The 26135-nt window shown below is 37.6% G+C and overlaps 1 protein-coding gene and 1 pseudogene across 2 annotated transcripts in view; both read left to right on the top strand.

Moving 5' to 3' along the window:
- LUZP2 (leucine zipper protein 2) overlaps nt 1–26135 on the top strand; it is a 518912-nt gene that overhangs the window by 472772 nt on the left and 20005 nt on the right. For both annotated transcript variants that reach the window (XM_061406186.1, XM_061406187.1), the window contains exon 10: nt 24341–24436. In XM_061406186.1, coding sequence (XP_061262170.1) covers nt 24341–24436 — 96 coding nt within the window. The remainder of the gene's footprint in view (nt 1–24340; nt 24437–26135) is intronic.
- LOC133241764 (ATP synthase mitochondrial F1 complex assembly factor 1-like) lies at nt 2629–3770 on the top strand (annotated as a pseudogene).

Raw genomic sequence — 26135 nt, 5'->3', positions numbered from 1 at the left:
TGATCCATGCCATGTAGGGCCACCTGAGACAGATGGGTCATGGTGGAGAGTTCTGACATGGTCCATTGGTGAAGGGAATGGCAAACCACTTCAGTATTCTTGCATTGAGAACCCCGTGAACAGTATGAAAAGGCAAAAAGATAGGACATTGAAAGGTGAACTCCCCAGGCTGGTAGATGCCCAATATGCTACTGGAAATCAGTGGAGAAATAACTCCAAAAAGAATGAAGAGATGGAGCCAAAGCAAAAACAGCACCCAGTTGTGAATGTGACTGGTGGTGGAAGTAAAGTCCGATGCTGTAAAGAGCAATATTCCATAGGAACCTGGATTGTTAGGTCCATGATTCAAGGCAAATTGGAAGTGGTCAAACAGGAAATGGCAGAGTGAACAATGACATTTTAGGAATCAGTGAACTAAAATGGACTGGAATGGTTGCATTTAACTCAGATGACCATTATTTCTACTACTGTGGGCAAGAATCCCTTAGAAGAAATGGAGTAGCCATCACAGTCAACAAAAGAGTCTGAAATGCAGTACTTGGGTGCAATCTCAAAAACGACAGAATGATCTGTTTATTTCCGAGGCAAACCATTCAATATCACGGTAATCCAAGTCTATGCCCCAACCAATAATGCTAAAGAAGCTTAAGTTGAATGGTTCTGTGAAGACCTACAAGACCTTCTAGAACCCACACCCAAAAAAGATGTCCTTTTCATTATAGGGGACTGGAATGCAAAAGTAGGAAGCCAAGAAATACCTGGAATAACAGGCAAATTTGGCCTTGGAGTACAAAATGAAGCAGGGCAAAGGCTAATAGAGTTTTGCCAAGAGAACGCACTGCTCATAGCAAACACCATCTTCCAACAACACAAGAGAAGACTCTACACATGGGACATCACCAGATGGTCAATACCAAAATCAGATTGATTATATTCTCTGCAGCCAAAGATGGAGAAGCTCTATACAGTCAGCAAAATCAAGACTGGGAGCTGACTGTGACTCAGATCATGAACTCCTTATTGTCAAATTCAGACTTTAAGAAAGTAAGCAAAACCACAAGATCATTCAGGTATGACCTAAATCAAATCCCTTATGATTATACATGTGATATATGGCTGTTCTAATCTACATTTTTAAAAAATCTGCCTCTTCTTTGAAAAGTGTATTTGAATGATTTTCCCTGAAATCTGTGAAACAAATCCAAGTAAGCAATTTTTAACCTATATCTGGAAAAAATGCAAAATTTTCCCCAAAATGTCATTTTATTTTTATTTTTCCCAGAAGGCTAGATAATGTAGGCAGGTTTTTATTGCATCATGTATGTGGGTATATATGTGTATACATGATCCCAATAGACATATGCACTTCACATACAAATTATATACTCAGTGTGGATTTTCAAAGCTACAGATTTCATTAATTGAGTACAATATTATGAGAATTTACTGATGAAAGATTAAAAAATAATTTACATGTTGGTACTTTTTTAAAATTCTGGAGCATGACTGCTGCATAGTCATTTAGACCCACAGCTTAAGTTTCTGCTGAGGAAACAATCTGGTTTTAAAACGGTGAATACTCCAGCGGTCTGCTGGAGATGGCTCATGCTGCTGCTGCTGCTGCCAAGTCGCTTCAGTCATGTCCGACTCTGTGCGATCCCATAGACAGCAGCCCACCAGGCTCCCCTGTCCCTGGGATTCTCCAGGCAAGAACACTGGAGTGGGTTGCCATTTCCTTCTCCAATGCATGAAAGTGAAAAGTGAAAGTGAAGTCGCTCAGTCGTGTCTGACTCTTTGTGACCCCATGGACTGCAGCCTACCAGGCTCCTCCATCCATGGGATTTTCCAGGCAAGAGTACTGGAGTGGGTCACCATTGCCTTCTCCGGGAGATGGCTCATACATACCTATAAAAGCTGGTTACACAAATTTTCAGAGTTTGTACTAGTTAGTTATTAAACACTTACTATTAAATATTAATTATATACATTTACAATAAGCAAAGTATACTAAAAGCAAATAACAGTATCAAAACTACTATATCATGCTGATATCTCTAAAGCTACGATGTAAATATATTTTTTCTAAGACTTTCTTATTTTGAAATTTTGATCAACCCCTTAGATTGTGCTCCCATAGATATAAAATGAAGACAATAACAGCACAACCTTATCGAATTGTTGTGAAGATTAAGAAAATTAACATAGGGCATTTAGTATGTGTAATAGTGTCTCATACTAGAAAACAGTCAATAAATGTTCAAAGTAAGTACTATTAATATATGTGGAAATGAAGATAATAGTTGGAGAAGATTTTTGGCAGGATATTACTTTGAACAAAAACTACTTAGTTTCACTGTGCAGACGTAAGAACACATTCAAATAAGCACAGCTACAATTTTTTAGCATAAAAGTATGGATGAGGGAGGAGGTGGGAACGGCCGTGGCTCCCGCGGTGATAGGGGGCCCGGCCTCTAGGGTGGCCTGTGCGCAGTTCGCAGCCCCGCCCTGGGCCTGGAGCTCCTGTCGCCTCGCAGTGATCCCGGTGCGCCGCAGCTCCGGCCGGCCCGCCAGGGGCGCCATTGGCAGCGGGGTCGGAAAGGTGCTCGAGGCCAACCCCTTCTAGGGCCGCTACTGCAAAAAGATCCAGCAGTTGTGCAGGTCTGACTCAGCTGCTTTTGAGTCCTGAAGAGAGAAGCGCAGTGAGTTTAGCAAGCAGCCAGTGGGGCACTCCAAGCAAGGGGACTTTATCACATGTGTGGCACAGAAGACACTGGGGAAACGGCCTGTGAGCCGAGGATTCACTAAGGACTAGACTCTCAGTTCAATCTTCAACATTGAGATGGTGAAAGACAAAACTGCCGAAGAAATAAAACAGATTTGGCAGCAGTATTTTGCAGCAAAAGAGAACAGTCTACGCAGTTATTCCTAAATAAAAGTTTGATTTGATTTGGAACCGGGCTTAGTCCTGTCCAACATTTCTGTGTGGCCTACCAAGAAGGGAAGGTTATGAGTTTTTTGTCCGGCAATGGACAGGTACTGAACTCCACTTCACTGCACTTATAAATATTCAGATCCCAGGGGAAGCTGCGGCCAGTCAGCTGATTCTATATCATTACCCTGAACTTAAGGAAGAAAATAGTATAGTGCTAATGACAGCAGAAATGGATTCCACATTTCTGAATGATGCTGAGGCACAGTGCCTGGCCAACAAAGTTCAGCTCTTCTATGCAGGGGGCTCTTCTATGCCACTGATCCAGAAGAGACCTACAGGTTAGTGGATATCTTTAACTTCAGACCCAATGAGTTCAAATGTCTGTCACCGCACAGTTGGAGCAAAGCGGACTTGGAGCCGAAGTGAAATGTTCTCAGAACGAGGATAAGACTTAGGGCTGTCTAGTTGGCTTGTAGAATTTTCTGCTCAGCCCTGGATGGTCCTGAGCCTACCCACTCCTTGAACTCTCCGAGGCTCCGTATCTATAATAAGTCGTCTCTAAGGAGTTGCCCTCTGTGCTTATTGCAAGAAGTAACATGGAGGTGAGCCCTGTTACATGGTATTCAGGAACAAAGATACCTAAACATTCTGATAACTGTCTCCCAGCATACTTAAAACGTCCTATTCAAGTGTTTGAGATCACATCCAGAGACAATCAAGGATCCACAAGATTGTTGACTTGATCTTACGCACTGTAGGAGTATATTTGTTCTCTGGCCATTGTGACTGTGCAGCTCCCAATAATTAGTTCCTCACCTTTATAAACTGTGACAGGATAGTAAGCTTGAAGACCTGCTGTAGTTAGATGTGGTCTTTGCATACTCTTCCCACTTGGCTGGCCAAAGGCATAACCCAGGTATCCTGTTAGACTCTATAACAATCACATATTGCCATCAGGACTAAAATTCTATCTAGATGCTCCAAGGACTGCTGTTAGTGTAGCTGGTTTGGAGTAGCAGTAGAATGCAGGTATATTAAACGCACAGGTACAGTGCCTGCTGCCTGCATATTTTTAAACCATAGTTTGTGACACCTGATTTTTTGCCTGTTGGAAGCTTTGTATTTGGAGGGGCTGAATTGTTGCAGTATAAAGAAATCAACTATTTTGTAAAGAGAGGATCAATCCAGATTTGCTTTTTGTTTTTCAAACAACTCTAAACCTTGCCAGTATTATATTAATAGAAAAGGTAGGCAGAAGCAAATGCACCCTATTGTGTGTGGGGGAAATGTAGCAATAAAATAAAGTCTGGCTTATTAAAAAAAAAGTATGGATGAATCCTCACAATACATTTAATGTCAGCGATCACAATAGTAAATGTCATAAAGAAAGGAGACTATTGAAAGACAGCAGAAGAAGCAATTCAGAAAACAGTGTAGATAAGAAAATGATGAAATTATGTTATGAAAGTTCATTATTTCATTCCCATCCCAGGGAGTCACCATCTTCTATCTTTGTTTTTCTTTCCATGCAATTCAAAGTCAACTTTAGCTGCAGTTGACATTGGTAAAGGTCACAGCTGTGGCATCAACTTAATTGGACAAGGATGATTTGTTATTTTTTTTTCCAGTTTGGTAGAAATGCCAAAATCATTTTAGGGCAACAGGCAAACAGTAGTCCTATTCAGGAGCTTAAAGGCATCCAAGTGAAAATTGCATTCTGCTTGGTGCCTGGAGGTTTAAAGCAAGGTGGATTTGTTTTCCCTGTTTTTTTCCTGCCAAAAATCTGTTGCAAAGTAATTTCTAAGAACTCTCAAAGAAGTGCACCTGGAATTACCAGACAAAGGGTCTCGACCTAGACTGCATTTTTTAATCATTGGGAGCTTTGCTCACACCTGATGCCAATATTTTCAATTCTATTGTACTCCAGTAGAAGCACAGGGTAGTTTTGGAGATTATTGAAAGCTCCTAGATTATTCATGTTTACAGCCAAGGTTGAGAGGTATTAAAATCTGTACTGTAGGAATAGGAAAAGACTCTCCCAGGTAGCTCACTTGTAAAGAATCCACTTGCCAATGCAGGAGACACGAGTTCAATCCCTGGAGGAGGAAATGGCAACCTACTCCAGTGTTTTTGCCTGGAAAATCTCATGGACAGAAGAGCCTGGCAGGCTACAGTCCTTGGGGTCGCAAAGACTCAGGCATGATTTAAAAACTAAACAACACAGTGGAGAAGTAAGCTTGTCCTTTCCCCCCACTTTGCTGCTTCTGGAAGAGATTTCCCAACTAGCCCAAAGGTTTTCAGTTTTATAAAGATCTGTTTTTCTACCAGCTCTCTGTCCTTAGCTAACCATTTAGTTACCTGTAATACCAAGCAGCTGCCCATGTTCTTTCCATGCTACAGAAATATGTTTTATATCTTTGTATGCCCAGGGTTATTGTGAGAATAAAAATGAAAACATGAGTCTAAAATATTTGCATAAAATACTACAACTAAGGAATTTTGTTTGGGTTTCATTTTTGGTCTTAGGAAATCATAATTGCTTTTTTAATTACTTCCCAGTAGATGTGGCATATTTGTGGCAAGGAAATTAAGTTTATATTATATAATGTTTTACATGTTACTGTATGAACATATATATTACATATGCACATAAATATTTTAAACTAACACTATAAATTATAAGACATATGTTTAATATCAGTTCAGTTCAGTCGCTCAGTTGTGTCCAACTCTTTGCGACCCCATGAACTGCAGCACACCAGGCCTCCCTGTCCATCACCAACTCCCGGAGTCCACCCAAACCCATGTCCAATGAGTCGGTGATGCCATCCAACCATCTCATCCTCTGTCGTCCCCTTCTCCTCCTGCCCTCAATCTTTCCCAGCATCAGGGTCTTTTCCAGTGAGTCAGCTCTTCACATCAAGTGGCCAAAGTATTGTTTAATATGGTAAAGATAAAAATGGAAACAACAAAGGCCCTTTAATGCTTTCTTCTTATTACTGGTGTGCATATATGTACCCTGAAATGGTCTGAAACCAAATTCTCATTTCTTCTTCATTCTTGGTACATGTATGCTGTAATAAAATATTACATAGAGAAATTGATTATTTGGATATCTCTATGAACTTATTTTAAAGACATGTTAGCTCCATAAGGATATAATTCATTTAATCCTTCTGAAATTAAAATAGGAACAAGACATTTTTGTTAGAAATGTTAATATACATAAGTCTAGGAAAGCATACTGATATTCAGAGAAAATGCTACTGAATATTTTTTATGTAAAGAATGACCACCAGTTTGCATTTTCCTTTCTTTTCTTTTATAATTGAGACTTTATTGTTTGTACACATTTCTTAATGTATGAACTGAAATTTTAAAAGGCATGTAGTTATAATTTCTTTTAAACAGTTATTGCAGTGACTTTCCAGCCTGACATTTAAAAGCAAATTTTTCTTAAGAGTATATCAAGTACCTACATCTTCAAGTTTTGATAAACTATTACATCATAAGTCTCACCAATTAACAGTTTAATATCATATATACTACAGATTCAAATTTTCAATCTTTCACAACACAATAACAAAGTTACTAGGGAAATTAGACTACTGCCACCAAGGATGTTATAGAGAACATGTCATTCTGACAAGAGCCACAATCAAAGAGTGATTTTCTGTAGGAAACAACTATACTAAAAAAAAATGAGAATAGAAGTAATGTAAATATTCAAGGCATAGTCAATGCACAACTGTAACTACAAATTGTCATTTAGTATGCTAAGTATTATAGGATATAAAAGCTACTGCCCTACCTATGGATATTTAACACTCAAGACTACAAAAACCTCCCATACTTAACATGTTGCTCTTTTCTGGTTGTACCAAAACCAAAAACCACCACCAATGGCAACCAGCAAATGAGTTAACCTCTTAAAAGTGAAGCACTTACACTAAAAAAAAAAAAAAAAAGTGATGAGGTGAGATTTTCTCCTTCTTAAAAAATGTTTCTAGAACTACTAAAAAAAAAGGTTGTATTTACAAAATAATTGATGAAAATATTCACTTGGATTGTACTTAGAAGGGAGATGGGAACCAGTGATTATATGTGGTAAGTACATGTGGGCTTGGTTGCTTTAGTTGTGTCCAAATCTTGGTGACCATATGGACTGTAGCCTGCCAGACTCCTCTTATCCATGGGATTCTCCAGGCAAGAATACTGTAGTGGTTTGCCGTGCCCTCCTCCATGGGGTCTTCCAGACCCAGGAATCAAACCCAGGTCTCCTGTGTCTCTGGAATTACAGGTGTATTCTTTACCCAGTGAGATCCTTGGGAAGCCCCACACGACATTAATCAGACTTGGCCTTTTCTACCTACTTCATCAGATACTGGACTCTCCTTTTTAGTTCCTCTGTTTTCCACAGCTAAATCTTCGTTGTTATCATGGTTAGTCACTTGAGGCTCTTTATCCTTTTCTTTGCACATTTTTTTTTTAGTGAAGATTCATCCTTTCTGCCCACCTTTTTGACTTTATTTACACTTTTGTGGTAGAAGGTTAAATGACACCATCATCACTCTCCTCTTGTAAGGCTTGATCACAACTACCCTTGACAGATCAGACCTTCCTTCCTCTTGGGCATCCTGGTGATGACGGCTCCTGCCGTGTGCCCCAGGCCTGGATACCCCTGAACCTTCATGAGCTGGGCGGCAGGGCCACTGCCACTCCTCAAACTGCCTGAGTGGCTGGGTTATTACACACCAGAGATGGTGGGAGAACCACCAGATGACTTGTTCCATTTTCTTGTCCTGTATTTTCATTAGAATTTCTTGGATGCTCATCAGATAGTATTGACTTTCATGGTATCTTCAAAGATAAAGTTATGTTAAAGATGTGTTGCTTCTCATCACCAGTTGGGTATTCATAAGTAAGACAGCCCTCAACCTCCTGTCCATTGGTGATCAATACAAGAGATTTTTTCTTTAAAACTAGAAATTCTCATCTAACCTTTCTTTTGTCTCTTTAGATGCAGTAAAATCTTAATCCTAAAAAAAAAAAAAAAAAAAAAACTATGAGATATTTCCTTATAACACTTGCAAAAGAAAAGGACATCCATATGGAATTTAATCAATTTGGTTGTTGCTTGCTCTTTAGCCGCTCAGTTGTATCCAACTCTTTGCAACCCCTTGGACTGTAACCTACCAGGCTCCTCTGTCCATGGAATTCTCCAGGCAAGATTACTGGAGTGGGTTGCCATTTGTTTCTCCTGAGGATCCTTCTGACTCAGGGATTGAATCCAGTGCATTGGCAAGCAGATTCTTTACCACTGAGCCACCAGAGAAGCCCTTACTCAGCTTCCTGTGATCATTTTATTGACAGTATTTCCTTTCTTCTCTCTGGTGGAATTCATTCACTTGAATATCTTGCATTAACTTGGAATCTACTAGAAGCTTTTTAACAAGGGGAACCTGATGAGATTCTAGTTTTAAGAAGCTAATTCCAGTAGTAACATAGAAAGAATAGGATAAGATAATAGAAACAAAATTATTGGGAGAATAATATTATTGATAAGAGCAATGAGACAGTAGCAGCAGGAAAGGAACAGGGAATGAATTTGAGAAATGCAAAGGACACAAAAATTTAAGGAAAATGTGAGGAAGTGAAGGTGGGAAGACTAGATGATTATGCTAAGGAAATTAGCTGAGAAGAGAGGGGACAAATCTTTGGGGGACTTAGTAGGATGGCAGGAAGATTATGTACATTTTTAGTATGATATAGAGTGAAGAATGTGAAAAAGATAATGAAGACAAAGTCTGAGATATGAAATAAGGATTTAAAATTCAGAAGCAGCATTAAGGAATATGAATATGATCACAAGGTGGAGAGTTGGATGTGGAGTGGAGTAGGGACATATAGCTTCTGAGAGGGGAGATAAGTTGGAAAAGATGAAGGTGTGGATGAATTTTTATGTAGATGGACAGGAGTTCAAAAAGAATAATATACTCCATGGCCTACAGTTTTCCAATGAAAATTTGATCCTTAGCAGGCCTATACTTCTTCCCAGTGGTCCTTTTCAGGCATTAGCAAGTTCCATTAGGTGGGTATCCTGAATTGGCAGGCTTCTCTCTTTAACATTGCTGTCCTGGAAACCTGTGCTGGCATCTGTGACTAAACATCAGATACCCAGTGCCAAGAATCATGTGTGTGAGAGCACAGAATTTGGAATTCAACAGACCAATTATAAATCCTGGATTTAGCCAGTTATTTGTAAAATGTTGGAAACTGAAGCAAAGACTGTGGTTATTCTTTTTGTGAAATAGAGCTAGCAATATAAAACAATGAGCCTAATTAACTAAAAGGCTAAATTTATAGCATAAAACCTGGCATGTAGTGTATCTAGTGTTTAAGAGAGTAGATATTAAAGCCAAATTGTCTGGATGTGAATTTTTGCTCTGCCACTCCTCAGCTGTGTAACAGATGCAACTTTTAAACCAATTCGCTCCTACTGATATGGGAATAATAGTACCATTTTCTTCAAAAGGTTGTTGTAAGGATAAGCTATATATTATTATTTTCAAGATTATTTGGGCTAATAAGATATTATTTTGTGTCCTTCTCTACCGAAGTGTCCATCACACAGTTCTACGTGGAGTTTGACAATGAGAAAATAATTTCAACGTTCATCAAAAGAATCCCCACAAAAGAATTTACAAAAGCAATAGGAAACATCTTGATATTCGCTGAAAGTTATTACACATTTTTGTGCCAGCACTGGCAAAAGACAAGAAAATTATTTATCATTTTGATCCACCCTCAGTGCATTGTGAATTAAACGTTTCAAAGAAAATTAGAAGTAGTATCCTTGCTTTTCATCTCTATATAAAATGCATCGATATTCAGGATTTCAAGAAATCATAGACAGTGTTTTTGAGTTCCCTAGAGTGCTGGTGTTAGACTTTCCTTTGGCATATTGTGGCCGTTTTTGATCTCTTTGTGAAAGTAAGAATATTTCTGGAGTGTCTGCAGGTATGTAACCAGGAAGTTATTCACATCAATTATACTCCAAGAGCTAACTTTTCCCTTTCGAAGGCTATTGCATGGATTCCAACTATGGTTCCAGTTGTTCAATAGTAATAATGATAGTGAGAATTTTAATTTCCATAGTTCTTTATGGCTATTGCCTAGGTGTTTTATTAGATCATCACAATAAATAGAGCGCATCTTACTATAACCATTTTACTTAAAAAGGGAACTTCAACTAAAATCCAGGTTTCTTATGCCAAGTCTAGTGCAACAAACTGCCTGCTCAAAAATGCGCATTACTTAGAATCTTAAAGATATGCTAACAAAAACAATAGATGTTTAAATATGCAGTGCTTCTTATGTTATCACAACACAAAATGTATAGAGCACTCTGGGTGACTGACTTGCTGCTGACAGCTTTACACAAATTTTCTCAGTTAAAATCAAGAAAAACATTGTGAAGTGGCGCTGACAGTATTCTGATGTTGTAAGAGAGGAAGACTGAGGGTCATGGAGGCTAGTAACCCATCTTAGGTCTCAAAACTGGGTCATTGACAACTGAGATTTTTGGGGGGTTTATTTTTAGTTCATTGAGGCAAAATTAGTGCATAACATTATATTAGTTTCAGGTTTGCTCCTGCTCATGCTCAGTCATGTCCAGCTCTTTTCAACCCCTTGGACTGTAGCCCACCAGTCTCCTCTGCCCATGGAATTTTCCAGGCAAGAATACTGGAGTGGGTTGCCATTTCTTACTCCAGGGGACCGTCCTGACCCAGGGATGGAATTCACGTTGCCTGCATTGGCAGGCAGATCCTTTACCACTGGAGCTACCTAGGAAGCCCTGTATGTAGTGTATACACTACAAAATGATTAACACAATAAGTCTAGTTACCATCTGTTACCATGCAATTAACTTCCAATCTTCACACCCCATGCCCTTCCACTGGCAATCACCAATCTGTTTTCTGTATATGTAAGTGTGTTTGTTTTCATTTTTTAAAAAGATTTGCGGACTTCAAATATGAGAGATCATATGGTAATTGGTATTTGTCGGCAAGATTTTATTATTTTGTGTTCAAATAAAATTGCACTGTATTATTGTTGTTCAGTTGCTAAGTCATCTCCGACTCTTTGCAACTCTATGGACTGCAGCACGCCAGGCTTCCCTGTCCTTCACTATTTCCCAGAGTTTGCTCAAATTCATGTCCATTGAGTCGATAATGCTATCTAACCATCTCATCCTCTTCCGCCCCTTTTCCTTTTGCCTTCAATCTTTCCCAGCATCAGGGTCTTTTCCAAGGAGTCAGCTCTTCACATCAGGTGGCCAAAATATTGGGGCTTTAGCATCAATCCTTCCAATGAATATTCAGGGTTGATATTGTTTAGGACTGACTGGTTTGGTCTGGCAATCCAAGGCACTCTCAGGAGTCTTCTCCAGCATCACAATTTGAAAGCATTAATTCTTCAGCACTCAAAGTTAAGTAGTTACCACATCTTGGTTATTGTAAATAAATAATGCTGTGATGACTTTAGGGGTGTGTATATCTATATATCTCTACAAGTTAGCGTTTTTAAACTTTTTTTTGGAATAAGAGCCTCTCTAATACTTGTGAGCTGATATCTTATTGTGGTTTTGATTTTTATTTCCCTTATAGTTATGATGAACAGCTTCTCATTTGCCTGTTGACCATCTGTATGTCTTCTTTAGAGAAATGTCTGTTTAGACTCTTTGAACATTTTTTATTGAATTGTTGGGTTTTCTTGCTGTTGAGTTGTTTGAATTCTTTATATCAAAGTTCATTCAAGTTTTTCTGTAACAGCTTTCAGGAAAAACCCAAACAAACTTTCTGGCCAACCCAGTGATTTTGGATACTGACCCATTATAGGATATATGATAATGGATGTACAGCACACTCACAAGTACTCAGTTAGTGTTAGCTTCTCATGGTAGGCAAGAGATTATCAACTGAGCTGATATTTCCATTAAAAAATTAAAATCATTGATGCTTTTGGAAATTTGCCATAATGCCACTAAATGTCACATCATGGCTGATGGTTTAATTCAGAGCGGCAGACTGCTGGAGGGTGGGGGCTGGGGCATATCTTCATTATTGCTGCTAAGTCACGTCAGTCGTGTCCGACTCTGTGCGACCCCATAGATGGCAGCCCACCAGGCTCCCCCGTCCCTGGGATTCTCCAGGCAAGAACACTGGACTGGGTGGCCATTTCCTCCTCCAATGCATGAAAGTAAAAAGTGAAAGTGAAGTCGCTCAGTCGTGCCCGACTCTTAGCGACCCCATGGACTGCAGCCTACCAGGCTCCTCTGTCTGTGGGATTTTCCAGGCAAGAGTACTGGAGTGGGGTGCCATTGCCTTCTCCATCTTCATTATTAGAGTTCCTCTAATGCTCATCACAATACATTGTGCACGTGTGTGCTCAGTTGTGTCCGACTCTTCCTGACCCCATGGAATGTAGCCCGCCAGGCTCCTCTGTCCATGGGATTTTCCAGGCAAGAACCCTGGAGGAGGTTGCCATTTCCCCTGCAGAGGATCTTCCCAAACCAGGGAACAAATCTGCGTCTACTGTGTCTCCTACCTTGTAGGCAGACTCTTTACCACTTGAGCCACCAGGGAAGCCTTGCTCATTAAAATATACTGTGACTAACAGCAAATGTTGGATGGATGAACAAACAAATGAATAAATTAATAAATGAGGAATTTTGCAAAGAGAATGATTCCACATTAGCCAAATTACAATGTGTCCATGAGCAATCATATCTGTCTCTAAGGCTGTTCATATCCATAAAATTATTCTATCATGGAGAATAAACATATTTTCATGACAGCAGTGGCTATGAATTTTCATATTAGACATATGTGCTTTTCATATTTCATCATTAGTCATGAGTACATTGTGAATTTCAGTATCCATGATAGGAACAGCTTTACCTTTAGTACTTTCTTCTACTTGTGTTAATTATCCCATTTGAGGCTACAGTAGTGTCAATGGAAAAGTAAGCCGGAGGTTCTGGCCATTTAGTTTCCAATAGTTTATAAAATATTCTAATTTTATTTTAAAATAAAACATAAAAGCCATGAATGCCTGACTGTCCTTTTCATGGATGATGATACAACAGCTGTATTTAAGTTATCTGAGACATACCAAAAAAGTTTGTTTTTTTTTTTAACAAAAGTTTTATTTTTTTAAATAAAAAATCTTATTGTCCAGACCTTGATCAAAATACAGAATAGGGCTAGTGAATTCATTGAATCCCTGTGAGCCTTTAATTTTGCCACTGCTCATTCTCTAAGGCTAAATTTACTACCAGGCTGTAATCTATCCCAGAATCACTTCCGATGCAGTTAAGACGTGTATTGGAGAACCCTCCGTATCACCTGTGGCACCTTGGTATCGAAGGATGTAGATAACAGGGATGTTCGCTGGTTGCTTTTAAAAAGACACAGGAGCAGAATTTCCTACTCTCTTTCTACAAAATTGACCGTTTCTAAAACTGGAATTCATCTTACTTTCATAGATTAGGGACTCAGTTTCCCATTAATACTGGAATTAGGGTCCTTCCATGAATGCCAACCTGCTTTGCTGAGCACTTAAGAAATCCCGAGTGATGTTTCCCAGGTCTCTCAATGGACAAAAAGCAATATCCTCCTACTCCCTACATCTCCTTGAATCTGTGACTGAATAAGATAGTGTAATGATAATGGTGCTTTCACTACCTGCTGCCAGTAATGCTGTTTCATCTGACTGACAGAAATCCGTCCCTGCCAACCTCCAGAGAAGGCAGTGGCACCCCACTCCAGTACTCTTGCCTGGAAAACCCCATGGACGGAGGAGCCTGGTAGGCTGCAGTCCATGGGTGGCCAAGAGTCCGAGTCCAAGTCCGAGTCCAAGACTTAGCAACTTCACTTTCACTTTTCACTTTCATGCATTGGAGAAGGAAATGGCAACCCACTCCAGTGTTCTTGGCTGGAGAATCCCAGGGACGTGGGAGCCTGGTGGGCTGCTGTCTGTGGGGTCGCACAGAGTTGGACATGACTGAAGTGACTTGGCAGCAGCAGTTGCCAACCTCCCCACACAGTTGCCCAGCTATGCCTGAAATTGTCACACCCTTTTGACATTATAAATGCTGGACGCTTGTCTAGAGCCACTCTTCACAATTAGGAAGGTGTTGCTCTCTCCCTGAATTGTTGGTCCTCACTTCCTCCTCACTGATGCTGCCGAACCCCAGCAATGGCCCAGTAGAATCTCAAACTGCATTGCATGGCACTGAGACAATCAGAAACATGGCCTTAGTCTCATTAAGCTTTTACTTCATGGCTCAGTTGGTAAAGAATCTGCCTTCAATACAGGAGACCCAGGTTCGATTCCTGGATTGGGAAGATCCTCTTTAGAAGGAAATGGCAACCCACTCCAGTATTCTTGCCTGGAGAATCCCTTAGACAGAGAAGCTTGATGGGCTACAATCCATGGGGTTGCAAAGAGTCAGACATGACTGAGCAATGAACACTCTCACTTTCCATGATGTTAAAAACAGACCTCCTCTAGCTTCTCCGTATGCTTAATATTTCATTGGCACAAAATAGCTAAAATATTTTAATTTTCAACATTAAAATATGTGAAAAAAAATTCACTTAAGACTGCCTGATTTCCTACTTTTATTTTTTTGTCACTTTTTGCCATTTGCTTGTGCTTTGAAATAAACTCATATTTTGAACATATGTACGGTAGCCAAAATGTTGCCATACTTACGTGTTCAAAGACATAAGGTCACCTAACAATAACCATGTGTAATAATATGTTAATTATTTTATTAAATTAATGTATATTTGTCATGACAATTTTAGCAATTAATATTACTAGTAATTATACTAATGGTAGCTGGCATTTTTATTGAATTCTGCTATACCCATATGAACTTATTTGATACAAGTCTCTAAAAGAAAGACTTATTATCCTCATTAAATTTTTTTTCTTTTGAATTGACTTTAGACTTAGAAAAACATTAAGATAGTACAGAGTTCCTATATTTCCTTTACATCCTTTAATGTTAACATCTTATATAGCCATGACATAGTTGTCAAAACTAAGAAATTGGCAATCGTATAATACCATTACCAAACCACAGACCTAACTGAGGTTTCACCAGGTTTTCTACTTGTTGTTTTTGGTGGTTTTTTTTTTTTTTCCCCTGTTTCAGGATCCATTTCAGGGAACCTCATTGCATCTCTCATCATGTCTCAGTCTCCTCTTGTCTGACAGTGTTTCATTCCTTATATTTCCATGATCTTGACACTTCTGAGGACTAGTGATCAGATATTTTATAGACTGTCTCTCTGTGGATCTGTCTGGTGTGTTTTTATGCTTAGATTGGATTGTGGATTTTTGTGAATAATACCACAAAAGCGCAGACAGGACAGATTTCAGGAATATTCTACAGTGCAGATTATATTAAAATTATATTTTCAAAAATAAGTGGAAATGTATAAGGAAAACAATTTAGGGGAAAGTAGAAGAAATAACCATGGCAGACAGACAGAGCCAGGAGAGGAACTATTATGAAAATGGAAGACATAAAAACACTTTCTGTGAACCCACGTGTGTGTGTGTTTCTCATATACACTTGTGAGAAGGAATAGAAAGACAAGAAATGTAGAGAAACATACCCAGAGAGGAGAGGGACAGAGGGAGAGAGAAACTGGGTAACCAAAGAAAGAGGTTAAAGAGCGGGTTTTATAGTAACTTCTGTTTCCAGACCCAGGAATTTTCATTTAACCTGAACATAGGAGGGAGCCAATGGAGGAAGATCAGCATTATTTGTTTCAGCTTAGCTTTTATTACAGTTGCCCTGTCAGCATTTTGGAGGATGCAACATAGGGGAATGTAGGGAATCTGTGAGGAAAAGAGGTGGGGAACAAAGAGGTAATGTGGATGACTTTGAAAGCAGAGCTGAACATCTAGGTTGGAAGGTAGAATTAGGCAGACACTGAGACATCTGCGCCTTGCACTCTAATGGATGCTTCATGGCTTTCACCTTTCCCAGGTGCAACTGCTTTCTTTGGGATCCTCAATGTCCTCCTTCCTCAGTCCCATGCCTCTTCCGACCCTTTCCCTGGCCCCTTCACCTGGGGAGGCAGGCACTGCTCATCCTTCAGTTCTTGTTTATAATACCACTTCTTCAGGAAAACTTATCTGACCCTCCAGATGGGTCAGCTCACCCTACTGTGTGCTGTTCCCTTAACTCATAGTCATTATCCAAATTGTATTTAATTAAAGTTTCCTGGAAGTACTTATTTTACATGCAGTTCTTCCATTGGACTGGGTGTTCCATATGGTTTGTCTGCCATATTCTGGCCACATCATGATCAAAAGTAGTTTTTGAGTAAATGAATAACATACATTTTACAACTTAAAAAGGAAGAGAGTGTGTTTAATGGTTGTGGCAAAGATGCTTATTTGTGAAGGGATGTAAATACTTTAAATCAGTTGTCCTTAATCATTTGGGATTTTGCAGAATTCTTAATTGTATATAAGAAGTGGACAGTCTACAGAGAATAATACCTATAATTTAATACCAATGGACATTAGTTTAAAAAACTTTGTTTTAAACGTTCTTTTTAGAAAGTTATGAAAATGAGGTTAGATTGAGAAGTTGAAGGTTATTTGGGCATTCTGTGTTTCTAAAGAAATACTGCTAGACAGTAAACTTTAGCTTCTTTGTATTTCCAATAAAATGAGATGAAAGGAAATGCATTTAAAACTTTAACAGGAAAGTCTCAGATGAATTAAAGTTTACTAATTACAAACCATTTAATCTCTGGAGATTAACTGCTGTATTGTAAATATGGTTTTTCTAATGTTTTTCATTAGTATAGAGATGCTATATTTGGAAAGCATTTTATAAGAAATGTAGGTTTAAAAAACTTAAGCTTATTGAGTTAAAATATCAACTTTTCCTAATTTTTAAAGTGGCTATTAGGATTCAGTATGATTAAAAACTGAATATTTGAATGAAGTCTATCATTTACTGGCTTGTTGAATTTGGGCAAGTCTCTTAACCTTTGAATTGTAGTTTCTTTATTCTTAAAAAGTAACATAGTTTGTTACAGAGATGTAATGCACATGCTGCTGCTGCTGCTAAGTCGCTGCAGTTGTGTCCGACTCTGTGCAACCCCATAGACGGCAGCCCACCAGGCTCCCTCGTCACTGGGATTCTCCAGGCAAGAACACTGGAGTGGGTTGCCATTTCCTTCTCCAATGCATCAAAGTGAAAAGTGAAAGTGAAGTCGCTCAGTCAAGTCTGACTCTTCACGACCCCATGGACTGCAGCCCACCAGGCTGCTCCGTCCATGGGGTTTTCCAGGCAAGAGTACTGGAGTGGGGTGCCATCACCACATAGCTTTTTCTAAAACATGGCAAGGACTCTATAAATATAGACTGTTATTGTCATGCACCTCCTCAAAAAATAGAAGAAAAAGCAAACAGGACTATTTTCTTACTTCTATACTTATTTCAACTTTTTAAATCAATAAGTGTTTACTCCCACCTAAATTAACCCCATTGTTCCAAATTTTAATCAGAACATATCCGTGCACTCTTCCAACCCATTTTCAAATCATATTCCTTACACATATGGGCCACACACATCCATGTATGTGAGGTCAGTCAGGTTCCTGATTTATTCTAGGATCTGAAAATTATTGGCAATACCTCAGGGCATAAGCAGTGTATTTACTGATTATTATTCAGAAAATAAATTATTGTTAAATGATTCTTCTGATATAAAGATATGTCATTTTGAAATATTAATAAACATGTATTACTTGTAGAATAATTAGTGATTCATTTAGTAGAGCAGTATTCATATTCAAAACTTCAGAAACACTAATATTTTATTTTTCATGATTTAGAATAATTATCTTGAATAATGTATGCAATTATGTTCCATTTACTTTATAATTTATTACCAACTTTTTTTTTTTAGAAATTAAGTTTAGAATTTCCCATGAAGACTTTTCCTTCTCAATTTCCATAGGTGTTATTTTTATACTGTATAAAATTGTGTGTGTGTACACATATTTAACTGAATTGTGTGGTAAAGACTGACGTTACAAACACAAACCCTGTGAGTAAGTATGTCTACAGTTATCAAGGTGTTCAATATTGTTTATATACCATCTACGTTCTCTATTACTTAGTGGACAAAGTCTACACTCCTCAGTCTGGAGGTCAAATCTACCAACTACTTGACATAGCTGATTTCTCCACTATTTTTTATCATTAAAGCATGTTCATATACTAGTTTTCATTCTCACAAACGTCATTTTGTTTTAGAACTCTCTTCTTTTTACCTTTTCTGAGATACAAATCCTCTTTTCCTTATGTCAAATCTGATTCTATAAGAACAGTCCTCAAGTCAAGTCTCTAGCTTCAATTTCTCCATCACATTGCTTAAAATTCTTTGGACTAAAATAAATCTTGCTCTTATATACAATATTTTATAATTTTTAGCATTTTTCATTTTATAAATAATTTCAGAAAAAATAAAACTGCAAAAGATTTTAAAACAGCATAAAACAATCTCATAATTCCACCAAGTAGGAAAAAAGAACTCATACTTTCTCTCAGAAACTTTAGTACATATTCATTTTAATATATTTTCACAGAATAGGATGATACCATGTGTAATGTTTTTTTGAACCATTTTACATTAACAAAGTATGAACAATTTCATATTTCAACAATTTCAATCTATTGACACTTGTCCATAGAGATACTTCATAACCGATATAACATTTAATTATTTTATGTGTTTACCTAAGTTGTGTACATAATAGTAAAACAAATACACATAGGTCCACCAACCAACATAGAAACATGTTTGGAGCATTATCAATATGGCTGATTATTAGCTGTGCATTCATGCACAATTCCTATCCTAGGCTTTTACTGTTTATAATTTCTAAGCTCTGCGTGTGCGTGTGTGTATGTGTACTGTACCATATTACCTTATGTTCAGGACAGAGAGGAAGTTAGAGCAAGGAGAAAGCATTGTCCTTTCAACTTGTTTAACACTCTGGGCCATCTCCTCCCAAAATATTTTTAGTTATCATTACAGACATTTTTTCTGGTCACTCTGTCTCATTTTAGTCCATGAATTAAAGGTCAAGAAGGAATGATTCTGGGAAGATTGTGATTGGATGATAAGCATGCCACCCCTGCTGATGATTTGCTCCATCAATAACCTATAAATACATAAAACCATAGGAGATATTTACTAGAACAAAATTAATGAAGATGTAGAAAAATAAAATGCTGTGTTTGGCAAGTTTACTTTAATTAACACATATGGGTATTTGTATCATTCAAGTAGAGCATAACTTTTACATCCATTATTTTCTTTAATGTTATTAAAGCAATTATTGATACTTTGTTCAAAAAGCAAGCTTTAATGAAATTAAAGCATAGTTTAGAAAACTAGACCCTAAGTTCAAGAATACTCTATAGATATCCTCTTTTTACCAGTGTCTCATAATACAGAAACTAGACTCCTGCAGAAAATTATGTGATTTGAGGGTGAAATGGGGGCTTATATAGTATTTAAGTAAGTGGCTGACACATCCTGTCAACCACTATGACACCTAGTAGAGAAGTATTAAGATGGAGTTGAAAGAACATAAAATTGGCATCTGATAGGTTAGATTAAATCACTAGCTCTACCTGTTTTATTTTGGTGACTCGGAGGACATTAGTCTTACTTTCTTTACTCAAAAGGTGGAGCCTCACAGAGTTCAGATGTGACCTCATCTGAAGAGTTCCATGATGTTTCTGTTCATCAAATACCTTCCTTCAGTCTGCCTTGAGGTGAAATGTTACAGAGCTGAAAAAGTCACTGTCCTTGCCTTTAAAATGAGAAACGCTGGACTGGAAGAACCACAAGCTGGAATCAATATTCCAGGAGAAATATCAATAACCTCAGATATGCAGATGACATCACCCTTATGGCAGAAAATGAAGAGGAACTAAAAAGCCTCTTGATGAAAGTGAAAATGGAGAGTGAAAAAGTTGGCTTAAAGCTCAACACTCAGAAAACAAAGATCATGGCATCTGGTCCTATCACTTCATGGGAAATAGATGGGGAAACAGTGTCAGACTTTATTTTTCTGGGCTCCAAAATCACTGCAGATGGTGACTGCAGCCATGAAATTAAAAGACGCTTACTCCTTGGAAGGAAAGTTATGACCAACCTAGATAGCATATTCAAAAGCAGAGACATTACTTTGCCAACAAAGGTCCGTCTAGTCAAGGCTATGGTTTTTCCTGTGGTCATGTATAGATGTGAGAGTTGGACTGTGAAGAAAGCTGAATGCCGAAGAATTGATGCTTTTGAACTGTGGTGTTGCAGAAGACTCTTGAGAGTCCCTTGGACTGCAAGGAGATCCAACCAGTCCATTCTGAAGGAGATCAGCCCTGGGATTTCTTTGGAAGGAATGATGCTAAAGCTGAAACTCCAGTACTTTGGCTACCTCACGCGAAGAGTTGACTCATTGGAAAAGACTCTGATGCTTGGAGAGATTGGGGGCAGGAGGAGAAGGGGACAACAGAGGATGAGATGGCTGGATGGCATCACTGACTCGATGGACGTGAGTCTGAGTGAACTCCGGGAGTTGGTGATGGACAGGGAGGCCTGGCGTGCTGTGATTCATGGGGTGGCAAACAGTCGGACACGACTGAGTGACTGATTTGATCTGATCTGATCTGATCTAACAGATGTGAGGTGCTATTTCATTGTGGTTTTGATTTGCATTTTCCTGATAATTAGTGATTTTGAGCATCTTTTCATGAACCTGTTGGCCACCTGTTTGACTTCTTTGGGAAAAAGCCTGTTCAAATCTTCAGCCCATCTTTTAATTAGATTGTTTTGTTTTGCTTAGTGTATTGTTGAATATGATTTGCTAAGATTTGTTGAGAATTTCTGAACCCATATTCATCAAGAGTTATTTTTCTTGTTTAGTCACTAAGTCATGTCTGACTCTTTTGTAACTCCATGGACTATAGCCTGCCAGGCTCCTCCATCCATGGGATTTCTCGGACAAGAATGCTGGAACTGGTTGCCATTTCCTTCTCCAGGGATCTTCCCAACCCAGAAGTTGAACCCATGACTCTTATATTGGCAGGCAGATTCTTTACCAATGAGTCAACAAGGAATCCCTCATCAAGAATCAGATCAGATCAGATCAGATCAGTCGCTCAGTCGTGTCTGACTCTTTGCGACCCCATGAATCGCAGCACGCCAGGCCTCCCTGACCATCACCAACTCCAGGAGTTCACTCAGACTCATGTCCATCGAGTCAGTGATGCCATCCAGCCATCTCATCCTCTGTCGTCCCCTTCTCCTCTTGCCCCCAATCCCTCCCAGCATCAGAGTCTTTTCCAACGAATCAACTCTTCGCATGAGGTGGCCAAAGTACTGGAGTTTCAGGTTTAGCGTTATTCCTTCCAAAGAAATCCCAGGGCTGATCTCCTTTAGAATGGACTGGTTGGATTGGCCTATAATTTTATTTTCTCATGGTATCCTTATCAGGTTTTAGTATTAGGGTAATGCTAGACTCATAAAATGAGTTTAGAAGTGTTCTCACCTCTTCTATTTCTTGGAAGAAATTGAGAGGAATTTCTTGAAAATAATTGCTATAAATTAACTATTTTAATTGTTGGATAGAATTCACCAGTGAATCCATCTATTACTGGATGATAGTACATGGAGAAAATGAAATATTTATCACCACTAAAGAGATATGAGCCACCAAGCCATAAGAAAGACACTGAGAGACCTTAAATATATATTACAAAATGAAAAAAATCCTATCTGAAGTGGCTTTATACTGTATGATTCCAACTATGAATATTTTAGAAAAGGAAAAACTATGGAAAAAATTAAAAGACTAAAGTTTGCCAAAGGTGAGGAGGGTAGGGATGAATAGGCAGAACGCAGAGGATTTTTAGAGCAGTGAAAATCCTATGTATGATAGCATAATGATGGATATATGTTACTACACATTTGTCCAAACCTATAGAATTTCATCTAATAGTGAATCCTGATATTAATATACACCATGGACATTCACTGATTATGATGTGTTAATGTACATTCACCCTTGGTAACATTTGTACCACTCTGGTGAATGATGTTGATAATGGGAGAGCCTATGCATGTGTGAGAACTGGGGCTTTATGGACAGTCCCTATACCTATCAATTTTTTGTGATGCTAAAACTATCCTAAACAACAAATAACAACAGCAACAAAAATATTGCAATTTAGGTGTTCTTGACCTAATTTAGTATGGCAGTTGAAAACAGGCCCTCCAAAGTCATATGTAGTGTCTAAGACCCTAATTTATTTATGTGCTAATCCAGAACAGAATTCACATGTTTTTAAACGCCAAAATATACTGTAATTTCCCAAAGCCAGTTCCCATTCTTTGTTAATTCATCAGATTCAATAAGGCTTCTTTCTTTTAGAAAGAGCTATTTCACTGACAGCAAATGCCTACATTAAGGATTGCATGTATTATGTTTAATGCAACTAGTTCTAAAAAGAAATATTATGTTTTTGTATTTAAAGTAATTTAACTTTTCGTGCTCTATTGCTCACATTGATGAAGTGATGTATAATTTCCTCCAGTCGTTAAAAGAAATTAATTTATGTAATTTTCTTTCCTTAAGCAAGTTAAAATAACTCTTGTAAACAGATGCAGAAGTTGACAAACCAGGCAACCCAGTTGTGAAATATAGAAGCACAAGGGTAGACTCTGGCAAACTTGCAGAGGAGGAAAATGGTACTGTCATTCTTCCCACCTGCTCTTTGTGAACTTAATAGTAAATGAAGCCCCTTTTAGATCTTATCCAAGTTAGCCAAGGCCTACAAAAGTAGATAGGTAGATAGACAAAAGCTTTTATTCTGCTCATATTTCTTACCTAAACCTCACCACCAATGTCTGGAAGCACTTTCATAAATGTACAATATTTGCATAAGAAAATATAATTAATGAACATTAATATTTTTCAATATGGGCATATTTATATTTTAAGGAAGATATTCAATACTTACTCTTAAATGTAATCTCCATCATTGGTGAACCTGTTATTTTTTACAGCTTACCTAGCTGGGTTAGTTTTCCTTCCTGTTGGTTTCTGTAGCAAATGGTTTCTATCTCAGCTCTTATGTTGTTCTGACAGTTTTATTTTGTTGATTTGACTCCCAGTATCATTAACATCTGTGTTTACAAGCAATAAATATTGACCCTTACCAAGTTAAATGAAGGAGATTTTAATGGTAGACCGTCAGGAGCTCATACTATCTGGGAGAAGGCAGAAGTAACAAAGTTGAGGATGGACAGAAACAGAGGCTGCTTCAGAAGACTGGGAATGTGAACCATAAGAAGTGTCTCATTGTAGAAACAACTTGGACAAGTGAATTTACTGAAATTAATATATTTATATTAATTTTTAAATATATTTAAATTAATAAATTTAAAATATTTTTAAATTAATATATTCTATATTAATTTATATCTATAGATATAAATAAATAGATTAAATTTAAATAGATTTTAATAAATAGGTTTATTAAATCTATTTAATAGATTTAATAAATCTAATAGATTTATTAAATCTATTTAATATATAGATTTATTAAATCTATTAAAAATAAATAGATTAAAATAAATATATTTAAAATAAATTTTAAATTATAATAAATTTTAAATTAATATATTTTATATTAATTTTTATCTATTTATAACCTCTTTTTAATCTAGTCAGTATTTACTTCCAAAAATGAAGGTTTCGATGACCCAATTTGGATCATGTGCATTTCTGTGTAGAAAGTAGGACAAAGACATTTAGAGTAATATGTAGGGTTTCTTGAGGTATAAAACAGTATTTGATTGGTAGGTGAAGCATTGGAGTCAACATAATTCTTTTTGTAACTTACAGTGAGATATTAGAAAATATCATATTTACTATTAAGAAAATAAGATGTGTACTAATTATTTCCCAGATAGATATGAGGTTAAAATAAAGAGGAAAGATAGGATTCCTGGTTTTTTTTTTTTTGAAGAACCAGAATCCTTAAAAGTTTATTATGCAAGAAATAAATATTTGCAGTAGGAAAGTAGTCTTACTGGACAGCACTCCTATAAAATTGAATAGAAATTATTTCATTCAATTTCATAGTTAATATTTAAGGTACAGTTAAGGTCTCTGATATGTACACATTTTCATTCAGTGTGGTTGCCATTATAGCATGTTTTACAAATGTATTAGGAATTCTTTGATGAAACTATTTCCCTCTTAATGTTCTCTTTCTCTCCAGCCTCAAGAAATCACTACTGAAGTCAATGAAACCCCACAAATTGAGACTACAAAGGAAGAGGTTCTACTCAGTACCCCTGAGTGCGACACTCAAATTGTAAGATTAATTTTATATGTTTTTAACAACATTCAACATGAAAACATGGACATAAGCATTTTTAAAATCCTAGTTTACGCCACCATGAAGGTGTCTATTTATATGCAATATCTACTATCTAAGGGCTTCCCTGGTAGCTAAGATGGTAAAGAATCTGTGGTGGATTCATTTTGATATTTGGCAAAACTAATACAATTATGTAAAGTTTAAAAATAAAATAAAAATTAAAAAAAAAAAAAAAAAAAAGAATCTGCCTGCAATGCAGGAAGCCCAGGTTCGATTCCTGGGCTGGGAAGATCTCCAGAGAAGGGAATGGTTACCCATCCCAGTATTTCTGCCTGTAGAATTCCATGGACAGAGGAGCTGGGTGGACTACAGTCATGGGGTCACAAAGAGTCGGACATGACTAAGCAGCTAACACTTTTCTTTCACTTCTGCTCTCTAAACATTGTACTTTTCATTTGATAATGCAGATGTTCTTTAGATATCAATCATGTGGTTATTCTAATAGGTGTAATTGCAAGACAATTGTAAGACAATTAGGAATATGAAGATGCCCTGGAAAAGAGATTGGCTACCCACTCCAGTATTCTGGCCTAGAGAATTCCATGGACAGTCCATGGGGTCGTAAAGAGTGGGACACGACTGAGTGACTTTCACTTTCATAAACTTGAATTGCCAGAGAGATAAGGTGGTCATTCCCAGAGTTACATGACAGGAAGCTGTTAAAATATTAAAAGCAAACACAACTCCAAACAAAGAATGTGATTCAATAGTATTCTCCCCATAAAGCAACTAAACCTTGAATTACAGAGATATTACAATAGAGGAAGGGAAATTTTTACCCTTCAAATGACAACAGGAAATGAGGAATTTGTACTCTGTGCTTTTACTCTAAGAAGTGTAATGAAATTTAAACTCTGGAACTTTGGCACAATTACCGATCTGTCATATCTGGGCTTGAAAAATGGCAAATGTCAGTTGTATTTAATATATTCAAAGATAGTCTTTAATCTAGTTGACAAAATGGAAAGTGTCTGCTAAAACTATTCATCATGGAAAAAGAAATCAGGTGATAGCAAAGGAAATAAGGCAGAATAGAAATAAGTTAACCAAGTCAATCTCTTTTTCCTCTATCGACTGCCAAAGTAAATTTAGAAATACTAATTTCTCAGCAATTTGTCTTTCACATCTTATGTTGAAACATGTTCAAAACCAAAAATTTAGAATATAAGGTTAATGAGAAGTAGAAATTCTGCAGTTTACTTCCAAGGGAAGAAGAAGTCAAGAAGGTTTGGGGAAGGAAGGACTATTTTTGCTATAGTGAAGAACAGATAGGGTTTTGATAGTGTGAGTCAATATCAGAGACAAGAAAACATCAGAATATGAGTAGAGAGTATCGAACAGAAAATGGTGGGATATGTGGCTAAGATAATTTGGGACTTAAGTAGGAGGGGCACTGGGTTCCCAAGCTAAGGAGTTTGGTTTGAATTAGGGATATGGGCTTCTCAGGTGGCACCAGTGGTAAAGAATCTGCCTGCCAATGCAGGAGAAATAAGTGACACAGATTTGATCCCTGGGTCGGGAAGATCCCGTGGAGGAGGGCATGGCAACCCACTCCAGTATTCTTGCCTAAAGAATCCCAAGGACAGAGGAGCCTGAAAGGCTACTGTCTATAAGGTCACAAAGAGTCAGACAC

The sequence above is a fragment of the Bos javanicus genome, chromosome 29, assembly GCF_032452875.1.
Source record: "Bos javanicus breed banteng chromosome 29, ARS-OSU_banteng_1.0, whole genome shotgun sequence".
Classification (NCBI taxonomy): domain Eukaryota; kingdom Metazoa; phylum Chordata; class Mammalia; order Artiodactyla; family Bovidae; genus Bos; species Bos javanicus.
This window is presented reverse-complemented; position numbering and strand designations above follow the sequence as displayed.